This window comes from Nuphar pumila, chromosome 4, assembly GCF_984573655.1.
Source record: "Nuphar pumila chromosome 4, dmNupPumi1.hap1.1, whole genome shotgun sequence".
Classification (NCBI taxonomy): Eukaryota; Viridiplantae; Streptophyta; class Magnoliopsida; order Nymphaeales; family Nymphaeaceae; genus Nuphar; species Nuphar pumila.
In genome coordinates this window covers 114,466,824-114,478,604 of record NC_143252.1, presented here as the reverse complement: position 1 = coordinate 114,478,604, position 11,781 = coordinate 114,466,824, and the positions used below count along the sequence as shown (strand labels likewise).

The 11,781-nt window shown below is 39.9% G+C and overlaps 1 protein-coding gene and 1 long non-coding RNA gene across 2 annotated transcripts; both read right to left on the bottom strand.

The window, feature by feature from the left end:
- Positions 1 to 1,501: 1,501 nt before the first annotated feature.
- LOC149840686 (uncharacterized) lies at positions 1,502 to 2,097 on the bottom strand. The gene is made up of 2 exons (XR_016431580.1): positions 1,937 to 2,097; positions 1,502 to 1,821 (listed from the first exon to the last, which is right to left on the bottom strand). It is a non-coding gene; the product is annotated as an uncharacterized LOC149840686 (long non-coding RNA).
- Positions 2,098 to 10,931: 8,834 nt separating this feature from the next.
- On the bottom strand, positions 10,932 to 11,405 carry LOC149840685 (uncharacterized). The gene has a single exon (XM_090005118.1). The coding sequence runs from the start codon at positions 11,403 to 11,405 to the stop codon at positions 10,932 to 10,934; it is 474 nt and encodes a 157-aa protein (XP_089861244.1).
- Positions 11,406 to 11,781: the final 376 nt, after the last annotated feature.

The following is an 11,781-nucleotide window of genomic DNA, read 5'->3' as shown; positions in this document are numbered from 1 at the left end:
ATCGCCATGCAAGAAAGCAGTCTTCACGTCCATTTGATGGACCGAGAGATCATAAATGGAAGCCAGTGCAATAAGCACTCTAATAGTGGTCATCCGGGTAACCGGAGAATAGGTATCGAAATAGTCTATTCCCTCCTTTTGTTTGAACCCCTTGGCAACCAGTCTCGCCTTGTACTTGTCAATGGATCCATCTGGTTTCAACTTCTTCTTAAAGATCCATTTGCACCCAATTGTGGAACTACCACGAGGGAGGTCAACCAGTTCCCAAGTACCATTAGAGATAATGGAATCCATTTCACTCTTGATGGCATCTTTCCAATGCTTTGCTTCAGGTGAAGCCATTGCATCTCGGAAAGTGGGAGGATCATCTTCGATAAGGTAAGTGATAAAGTCACTTCCCAAATCCTTGGTAATCCTTGGTCTCTTGCTCCTTCTAGGTTCAACCACTTCCTCAGACTCATCGGGTCTAGGATGGGAACAAGATGGTTCTACCCCCACATCTGTCATCCTTTCCACATGTTCGGGAATGGAACCAGAAGTTGAAGGTATATCTACAGAAGACAGATTCTGAGGTACACCAACTTTCATGGGAAATACATCCTCAAAGAATGTAGCTTCCCGAAGCTCTACAATAGAGTTAACATCTATGCCAGATATCTCAGACTTAATTACTAAGAACTTGTAGGCATAGCTGTTCTCTACATAACCCAAAAAGACAGCATCTACTGTTTTAGGACCCAGCTTCTTCCTATTGTGCTCTGGGACAAGTACCTTAGCAAGGCACCCTCACACTTTAAGGTATTTTAAGCTAGCTTTCCTATTTCTCCAGAGTTCGAAAGGGCTACTATCCTTATGCTTTTGAGGTACTCTATTCAGAATATGGCAAGCCGTATTCAGAGCATCCCCCCACATATAGGTAGGTAATCCAGAACTCCCAAGTAGAGTATTTATCATGTCAGTTAGGGTTCTATTCTTTCTTTCTGCAATCCCATTGGATTGAGGAGAATATGGAGCAGTAAACTCATGAACTATTCCAACAGATTTGCAATATTCATCGAGTTTATTAGAGGTATATTCTCCTCCTCTATCAGACCTCAATCTTTTAAGTTTTCTACCAGTTTGTGTTTCTGCTTCATTCTTAAAGTTAAGAAACTTATCAAAAGCTTCATCTTTTGATTTTAGCAGATACACGTAATAGTATTTAGTGCAATCATCTATAAAAGTGATAAAATACTTTTTATGATTTCTAGTTAACACTCCATTAAACTCACAGATATCTGTATGCACCAGATCCAATATTTCAGAATCTCTAACAATCGTATGGAATGGTTTCCTACATTGTTTTGCTTGCACACAAATTTCACATTTTTTAGTTTTATCAATGGAATGCTCAGGAATCATTTTCAAGTTCATCATGCGTTTCACAGAATTGAAATTCACATGACCTAATCTGTTATGCCATAAATCAGATGATTCTATGTTATAAGCAACATTAGACAATGAATCAAAAGAAACATCATTTTCTAATTTATCACTGCAAACATGTTCAACACGAAGTTTGAATAAACCATCATCTAAATACCCCTTGCCAATAAAAGTTCCAGAATGTAAAATAACAACTTTATTACATTTAAAGTTAAATTCATAACCCTCTCTAACAAGACATGAACCACTTAGAATGTTCCTTCTAACTACAGGCACATGATGCACTCTATGTAAAGATAGAACTCGTCCTGAAGGAAACTTCAGATCCACGCGTCCAATCCCTAACACCTTTGCAGCCGTTGAATTGCCCATAGTCACGGATCTGCCTGCAGCAGCCTGGTATGAGACAAAGACAGACTTATCAGCACAGACGTGCACATTAGCCCCAGTGTCAACCAGCCACTCAGTTGGCTCATAAACGTGATAGATTTGTGGGTTAATAGAAACATACCCAGTACTGGTCCCAACGACCTCAGTCACCATGTTGACTTGAGGCGTTCCTTCTGTGGTCCCATGAGCTTTGGCTTTCTTGGAAGGACATTCCTTAGCCCAGTGCCCAACCTGCCCACAGTTCCAGCAAGGTTTGTTCTTTGCCTTTTTCTGGATTTTGGCCTTAGGTTTAAACTGGGTTTTCATTGCAGATTTTGGTTTTTGTCCCTTGCTTTTAAAAGCTCCGGTCATCATGTTCACCTTAGGCGGTTCAGTTGGCATTACGATCTGTTTCTGGCTCCTATGCTCCTCTTCAATGGCAATGGCTACCATAAGATCATCTAGAGAAATTTTTCCTCTACGGTGCTTAAGAGACATACAGAAGTCTACCCAAGACTTAGGAAATTTCTCTACGATGGTCATAACCTGAAACTTCTCAGAAAGTTTCATTTCAGCCTCAGCCAAACTATGGAGCAGTAGCAGAAACTCGTGTGCCTGCTCAGTGACCGACTTGCCTTCTACCATCTGATATTTCAGAAACTTGGCAACTGAGTACTTTTCAAGACCTTGGTCTTCGGTATTGTACTTCTTGTCAAGTTGATCCCACAAACCCTTAGCAGTGGTAGACGAAGAACAATACACATCGAACAATGTGTTGGACAGAGCCAACAGTATGCAACCACGGCATATACTGTCCTTTTCTTTCCACTCTACAGCCGCAGTGACTGCAGCAGGGTCAGGGTTCGTATCAGACACCGAAGGGCAGTCGATTTCCAGAACATTCAACAGCCCTATCGTAGTGAACCAGATCTTCATGCGTTGCTGCCAACGCTTGAAATTCTGCCCGGCAAACTTTTCCGGCATACCGGACATGTCCACTTTTGGTACAAACGCAGAAGAAGTCGACATGCTTAGAATCTTCTCTAAGACTGTTGGATCATATTTCAGATCACACAGTTTCACAATCGTCATCATGATATAAAACACGAAATAAATCAAGAAATACAACAGTGTAAATAACATGATTAACAGACGACCGAAACAGTAACAGGGAGCAAGCATGGCATTTTCCGCATCAGACCAAAATCCAGACGTAAGCATATAAACAAACACAGGCACAGAACATAAAGAAAACAACATGCACATGTTTAGAATATGCAGCAAGCTAAGGCGTACGAAAGTACTCCCCTTAGAGAAGATTCGCCCCCACATACTGTGCAGATCAGGGTCCGGCGTCCTTCCCTTAGGATACAATAGCCACGACGAACCGAACGGTGCACTCCGGCGGATCATCCTTCGAAAACAGCCTATTCGAACCACAGTTGCAGAACAACCCCTTTCGGGATAACTCACAGGAAAAAGAGAGAGAGATGGGAAATCGCAGAATGCTTCTTCAGAAATCGTCTGTCTCAGTCTCCCCGTAACCCCACCCCTGACCACGCTTTTATAACCCACGAACGGTTATGAAACGTGGAAGGAGCCCGTTACGGAATCCGAGGGGACGTGATCCGTTAACGGTCTTCGAAAGATCGAGACCCGTTACGGAATCCGAAGCGTCATAACGGGCACGGAATACGAGGAGTCGTGATCCGTTATCCATTCTCATAACCCGTTACCGAATCCAAATCCAAAAAAACTTTGGGTAAAAAGATACTTGTCTTGATTGGATATGGCCCTAAAGGGCCAATTACCCGAACCCGAACCGGCACGGCACGGCACGGCGGGCGGGTGCGCGCGCGTGTGTGTGGTGGTCATCCCACTCTATTGTTCTCAAGAACAAGTGTATGAGTTCTCAAGTGGCTTATAAATCCCATAGAAAACTCAAGCACAAGCAATGTGGGACTATTCCACCTTATCAAGACCACTTCTTTCAAAACAACCCAGTTTCTCCTTTGAATTATCTCTACCATCCTTCTTACACCTAACAGTATTTGGGATCACAGGGAATCCGATGGCTCCCTGAAATTCTGATAATGTACACTTTTTTACTGCGTTTACATCAGTAAACCCCTTTTTGAACATTTTTTTACTGCATTTACTTCAGTGAATCCCCTTTTATCTATATATGTGTTGACGCTCCTCCATGTGGCTCACTGAAAATTGCTCCAATGTTGTTTTTCTCTGGTTCTCAATCTCAAGAGGTAAAACAATAGGTTATTCTTGTTTTTTTTCTCCTTTAAATTTTCTTTGTTTTTTGAGTGTTTATTTGTGCGTTTATGGTTAGAATCTGCTTGTTACCTGGTTTTGTTTCCTTGATATTGATTTTTTTGGGGTGATATTTGGGACCATGGTCATCACCAACATGGAGTCGCTTCTATACCTCCATCTGCAATCTCAAAGCTGCAGAGATGTGTAGAGTCCTGTATAAGTTTATGTTTCATCAAAATAATGGAGAAAGAGAGAGAGAGATGGAAACTGTTTGAAACTCAAGGCATCGACATAGATCTTGACATGCTGCTGAATATTTTTTAACTTGTAAGATGTTCATGTGATTGCCAAAGCATCCCTGCTTTCTATTTTTTCTTCTTCAAAAGGCTTGCGCTAAAGAAGTCATCGGATTCACCTTGGTCGGTTGTGGAAGACCAATACAGAGGATGGTGACAACTGAGTTTGGTTGCCTGCAGTTCTTTTTTTTGGGCATTGATTTCATTTTCCACAGCATGATACAAAGGAATAAAGAATTCATTTTTGCTATTTATAAAGGACAACTTTATATAGATTCACTAATTTACCCACAGGATTCAGATTTCAATGCTAAGAAAAGACTCAATTGGAATGGTAGAATGCATGGTATCAGCATAGACTTTCTTTGCCTCAGTACCATTCTGTAACCATCTAGAACCACAATTAGTCAGCGCTGAAATGTTATCTGAACCTGTTGAAGCAACAGGTTGCTCCAACTCAAAATGTGAGAATGTTAGAGGCGCCATTTCAAGATTATATGGTGCCAACTGTAAGTTCAGCGATTGGGTACTTAAAATTGGCACCATAGATATAGAAGATGATGCAGATGATGCTTAATTGTACAACAAAACAGAACCACACACAAGCACACATACACGTACCCCTCTTAACACAATTATGCTTTCAAGATCAACATTTCCCTTATGAACAGAAAATGCAATTGACAACATTGGTGAAGATATCAAGGTGCACATGGCAGAGCAAATTTTAATAATACATGATTCATCTTCACTAACAACAGCAAAAATAGACCAATGCGTACATGTAAAAATACTCTCCAAAATTGAAGTACAAAGACTTTGAGAACAGATAATCTCCATGCAGCAGTAAAAACTTTGAAATCAAATAACATCCATAATTAATATTTATGTTTAATTTAAATGCAATTAAATCTGATATAACATTTCTCTACATTCTTTGCTACTCAAATACCATGCTACATATTCCAAACATGACAAGGAATCAGTAGTTGAAAGTCTGAATCTTTTAAGGAGTTGTTATACTTCCAAACAACAGAAAGAGTCTACATCTCCTTTGAAATCCATTTCCCTTGAAGTCCATTAGTTGTACTTTCTCCGACTCCTTGCAAATCCTTCAACACGGGTAACAGAGCCTAAATGGAATCGAATTCGGTCTGATATCTGATAAAATCTGATTTATTGACATTCTTAAACTGGAGACTTGTCATTTGGGCAGATTCAGGTGCACCTTGCTGGAACAGATACCCAACCCATTTACAGCCCTGAGTGCACTTTGGGTATGAAGTGATTTTGAACAATTGAAAATCCTTCTGTTTCATTTGAACCAGGGGTACGGTTTAGCTACCGCATCTAGCTTAGGGTTGTCTTGTTATAGTCCGCAATTTATCATGAAAAATGTAAATTTACAGCCGAAAGTATGCAGTACTAAAGACATCCTCAAAAATCAATCCCAAATGTGGCAACTGAATCCATTATGGGTTTTGAAATTTAGGTTTTCTGCTCAATTACATCTCCATTAATAAAATGGCTAATTATCTTTTCTTTTCTTTCCTTTCACACAAAAAGAAAAGAAGGAAAAGAAGCTAACTAAAGAGGGGAAAGAAGCCACTTTAATTTGGAGGCTTATCCTGCTTAACCTACTAATCAGCTCAAAATTGCATTTTTTTTTATTACAAGGAGTCCATGCATGAAATGATTAAAAGTTAATTGGAATATATTATTATTAACTCCCATCATGTACTTATGCTTCTAACTTCTCATAGAAGCAAAAATTCAAATCTAATTTCTTTGATAAAAAATAATTTCAAGGAATGAATATGATCAACATGAACAAACAATATTGGCCATAATTTTTACGGATATATATACTGCTTTCTGCAATTATACAACTTACATACTATTGGCAACTACATCATTAATACTTTAAAAAACTAGAAAGATGCATGATCATTTTTAAATTGATTATCACATCTAACATTTGCATCTTGTAAAATTTGAACAAATTTGTAACCCGTCTTGAGAGGCACAAGTATCATGCTGCTCCTGTTAAAGGACAAACACAGGCAATTTGTGGTAATAAGTTTAGATCATTTTATATTGATTATAGCTGAACTATCAACATATTAACCACATATTTTAGCATATCCATACTATATTCTATTACTAAATAAACCAAGGGCTCATATCTTTTCAAGTTAAGATCAAATTATTCCTAACCCACATGGTTAGTGTCTACCCCCGTGAGCAAGGTAAGAATGAGTCCAATTTGGTGTCACGGGCCTTAAGCCTCCCCCAAGGCTATTTAAGGCCATATGGGATGCACAACATTGAACATAGTGAGCTAAGTGGCAATTAAGCAGGGGAGAAATGGAGATTAAGCTCAGGGTGATGGCTGTGGCTGTAACCATGTTGTCTGTGGTGCTGAGCACATGCACCGCAGCTCGAACCCAGGGCTTGTGCAGCTTGACTAACGAGAGGTTTGCAGCTTGCAAGTCTGCGGTCACTAGCACCGGTCTGGCATCGCCCCCCAGTGCCTTCTGCAGTTTGTTGCACAGCTCTAGCTGGAGCTGACATGCCTTGCCTTTGCTCCTACAAGAACTCTAGGATCTTGCCTGCTTTGGGGATCAACCCTCAGCTTGCTATGGAGCTTCCCAAGAAGTGTGGAGTGACCCTGCCATACCCATGTTAAACTTTCCAAGTAGGTATATTTTATGCATGATTCCATGTTTTTCATGAGTTTGTTTTAAGTTTTTCGTGTTATGTTTGCCCAAAAAGGGGTTAGTGTAGTGGGAGCGGGCCTCGGCTGTCTTACGGGCCGTCGGGGTTTCGATTCCCATAGGAACTACCCTTGTGTAAGTCATGCCCAGCATAGACCCTGGGGGGGAGGGTTCTAGCCTCGGAGTTTTATGCCACTGGGATGGCGAGCATGTCTCTGCATGCCAGGTGTGCTCTCTCCGGGGTTATAAGTCCAAAAAAAAAATACAGTCTATGTTTTCCCTCTTGTTTTCAAGAATTTGTTTTCTTCATCTTGTGTTTATGAATTTGACATGGGATTCTTCAAGCCTTGAATCTGAAAAGATCCAATTGAGCCAACTCAAGTCAAGGACAAGCCTATATCAAGTTGGTCAATTCTGAAGTATATATGGTTCAACTAACTGATCCATGGATTTTTTTATTGCAGAACCATGCTGTCGGAGGCTTGCATCAACCAATCAAGCTGTAGTTTGTGGCCTCTTTTAGGCTGACTTAGTTGAGTGATAGAGCTAGTGTTTTGTTGTTCATTTGAAGTTTAGTTTTTTTTTCAGGATTATAGTACTGCTTACTAATGTTTGTCATAGAGTGTAATCTTTGTTAGTCTAGTCTACTGAGTGTTAAGTGTTCTTTTGCCTTGTCGAAAAACACATGTAATGGTGTTAATTAAGTTAGTAGTTAGTTCTCTACTTCCATTATGCATTTTGGTTAACTGGTGTGCCTTGGGTTGAGGATTTGATTAACCCATATCCACATGGAACAACCTTACTAGACTGCCCAATTCATCACTAAGATTAAAATTTATGCCTTCACATAAAACCGTATTCAAATCATATATAAATTAAAGTATATTATGCATATGAGGAATCATATATATATATATATATATATATATATATATATATATATGTGTGTGTGTGTGTCAAGGCCAAATATGATGAATATGGTAAAATACACTTCAAAAGCTTTGGATGAAGACTTGAGCCTTCAAGCTTTTGGAATTGCACCAGCTGGTATAGTACGTGGATTCTTGATGCATGACTCAAATGTACATTGTGGCCCTTCTTAGGTATGACTTAAAATAAATACTTGAAGTGAAATAATCTGACAATGATATAGATGACACTCATTTTTAGCGCAATACCATAACTGACCATGAACCAGAAAATATACCAAACTTGGCCAAGTTACTTTTTTCTTGACAGTTTTTCTCTTCTTTTTTTTTGGGTCCCAATTATGTCACATAATTTTTTTAGGCCACAACTTAGACAAGTAGATTGAACAAGACGTCTAATTTTTTTATGTGACAAAAAGGTAAAACGGTCAAGAAAAAATCAATCAGCCAGGTTTGTCATATTTTGAGTTGTGAATAAGCTATGTTTGTCATATTTTTTTGGGTCTTGGCCAAAACACAGAAGCGTTTTCTTCGGGTCAAAGCACTAAAAGAAAAGAACCAGGAAACGGGGCGGCATAGGAACCACCAGACCCAAGAGAAAGATGATGCACACCCAAATATTTACAGAGCCCACCAGTTAAAGTCACCCGCACAGTAAAAGCTGAGATAAAGGAATAACCACCTTTTCCCTAGGACCGTTGCCACTTGGGCTAGATGGCATCCTCGGTCAGATTTTGGCAAGACCCTGGTGGATATAAGATATGGTCCGAACATAAGGCAAGTTAAAGAACTAGATCCATTAAACAGATGGTGATTGGGTCTTGGGCCCAGTCAACATTCCCAACAGAGAGAAAGTTTGCATTTAATCATGGAAGGAAAATATTTCTATAAGAAACAATTTATTGTACATGTTTACTAATTATTTCATTTTTATCTTCTTTAGGGTTAGATTTGCAAAAAAACTATGAAAAACTTGATTCATATCAGCAAACATACATATATATATAGAGAGAGAGAAACTAGAATATGTTTACTAACCAAATATGTTTGCTGGTATGAATTGAGGTTTTCATAGTTTTTTTTTTTTTTTTTTCAAATCTAACCCTACAGATGCATTTGGCGTGGTCCATTTGCTAGGAATCGATTGTTTGATCATCATAATCAAATCAAGAATACTTAGGATGAAAATGGGTCGATGTTTTTAACCCAGGTCTAAACTGGATTCAACTCACATTAACTGATCCAGATAGTGTATATCTGAATCTAGTTTAGATCTGGAATAGATAAAGTCAATCAGATATGGATATGTGGATGGTTCCGATCCATAATGGGTTCAAACCTGACCCATTTATATTTTCCCTTAAAAAACAGTGTCTTCCTGGATACAATAATATAGGATCCAATTTTTGAACTGGATACTGAACTTTATTGTACAATTCAAGTTAGATTAAGATGACACCCGCCTAGGTCGCTGAGTGGTAGCGGGCCTGGGGTGAAGGTGTGGATCCCTTCATCTCAGCTTCGACTCCCACTGGGTCTGCAGGTGCCTTTAACTGGTGGGCTCCACTTGGGGGTTGATGACCCCACCCGGGGTTTTCTTTGCTGGGGGCCGGCCCCATTAAGTGACCTGGTTCTCGATGAGACTTTCTCGCCATAAAAAAATTTGTTGGATTCAGATCTGAAACCTAACCCATCCTTCAAAAGTTGAAACCAATATCAGGTCTATCCTGACCTGACTCTTATCCAGCCCATTTTCAAATGAGGTTGGGCTTGGTTGAATTTGGGTCAGAATCTGGTAAACAGATGTGATTGGATCCTAGTTGAGCTTGATCTAATCTGACATAGAAGTTGATATATTTTACATATTAATTTCGATTAATTCAATAATAGATTGACTCGTATGATGACCAAACCATAGATAAGATATATTTGAATATGGTTAACCAGATCCAACAATAGGATCTCCTTCAAAAATTAGGTTCACTGCTATATCAAGCTTCACCCAACATCCCAATCCATGCTCAATCTGTTTTGAGAGAGAGAGAGAGAGAGCTAATAAGGAAGGGCTAGTTTCCTAATAATAAGTTCTTTAATTTGGGAAAGGTGTATAGATAAAACAGTCATTCTAATTGATAACTAACAGAAGTTATTAGAGGTAACTAGGGGTGGGCAAAGGGCCGGGCGGCCTGATGAACCAAGCCGACCCGGCCCGCCATAGGCCGGATTTGGGCCAAGATTTTAGGCCCGGGCTCATTAGGTACTGGGCCAAAACCTGGCCCGTTATATACATGGGCCGGACCCGGACTAGCTCGATGGGCCTGAGTTATTTATTAGTTTTTTTATAATATAAATTTTTTAAAAATTAACTACTGTGTAGTAACTTGTTAACTATTACTATTTACCTAATTAGTTGCATTAATTTTATGAAAGCTAGAAAATAATTAGTGGGGTACATGGGAAGATGGAAACTTGTTAATTATTACTATTTTCAAATGGATTTGGGTCAGGACAGCCCACTTTACATTGGTCCATTGGAACAGGTCATGGGTTGCTCTTCAAACCCGAGTCCATTAAGAACCGGGCCAAAATTCAGCTGGTTAGTAAACAAACAGGCTAGGCCAGGCCGATGCCCACCCCTAGAGGTAACTGCCTTGGTTCCCTGACAAAAACTTTGGTGAGAAGTTGAAAATTTCCCCAAAAAAATAATGTACACACCCATTTTAAAACTGCTATATCATATCAAATAAACAATCTATAGCAGACTAAAATAGAACTTTAATTCTTATAAAACCCGCTAAAGAACTACATCACATAGACACGTCCAAAAGGACACGAGACAGCTGTTTTTTTTTTGTTCAATTTCATATTGTATAAGGGGACATGACACGAGCGTATGTTGAAGGATCCCTGTGGCAAAGCTTGTTAACTCAGCAGTCCTCCACATCCATAGGCAAATCGAACCGGCACAGAGGACATGAATGATGCTGCTTAAGCCAGTTGACTATGCACTCGTTATGGTACATATGAGAACAAGGCATCACGGTTGCACCCACCCCTGCCCTAAACTGGCTCAGGCAAATGACACAAACCTCTCCTTCGCCGAGCCCTCCGTCGATCTTTACCTTCCTCAACGCTTCAACCGTAGATCTCAACGCAGGCGACGGCCTCATCTCCTGATCATGGAAAGATGCTTCCATCAACCTTGTGATGTCTTGATCAGGGGCTTGCACCGACTCTTCCAGTTGCGTGGGTGATGCTTCCATGGCTTGGTCAATGGTAGTGACTATTCTGACTATGTTCAGGCCAAGCTGCATCGACGACGATGATTGGTGGACCAACTTATGGATCTCTTTACCGATGCCTGAGCTTATTGCATTCACAAAAGCAGAATCCACGGTCATATTTGTTAAGATATTAGACACCAAGAAGATGGCTTCACCTCTAGTCTGAAACCTTTTGAGACCCAAGTTGTGGACCCTGTGAACATAGGTTTGAGCCGTCGGTGCTGAGCCTGAGCCTACTGAGTGAGTCAGGTAGAAGTCAAGGTGAACCCTGACTCGTGGAGATGATCTCCTCCTGCTGCTGCTGCTCCTCCTAGCACATCTTGGCTCCATAATACAACAATCAACTTTGATAGACATCTCTCTCTCTCTCTCTCTCTCTCTCTCGATCTCGATTAGAAGCTTTAAAAGAAAGCAGCAAAGGAAAAGGCAACTGTCTTACAAAAGGAAAGCTGTAAGAATTCTCATTATGATAGAGTTTTAAATTTAGTAAGTT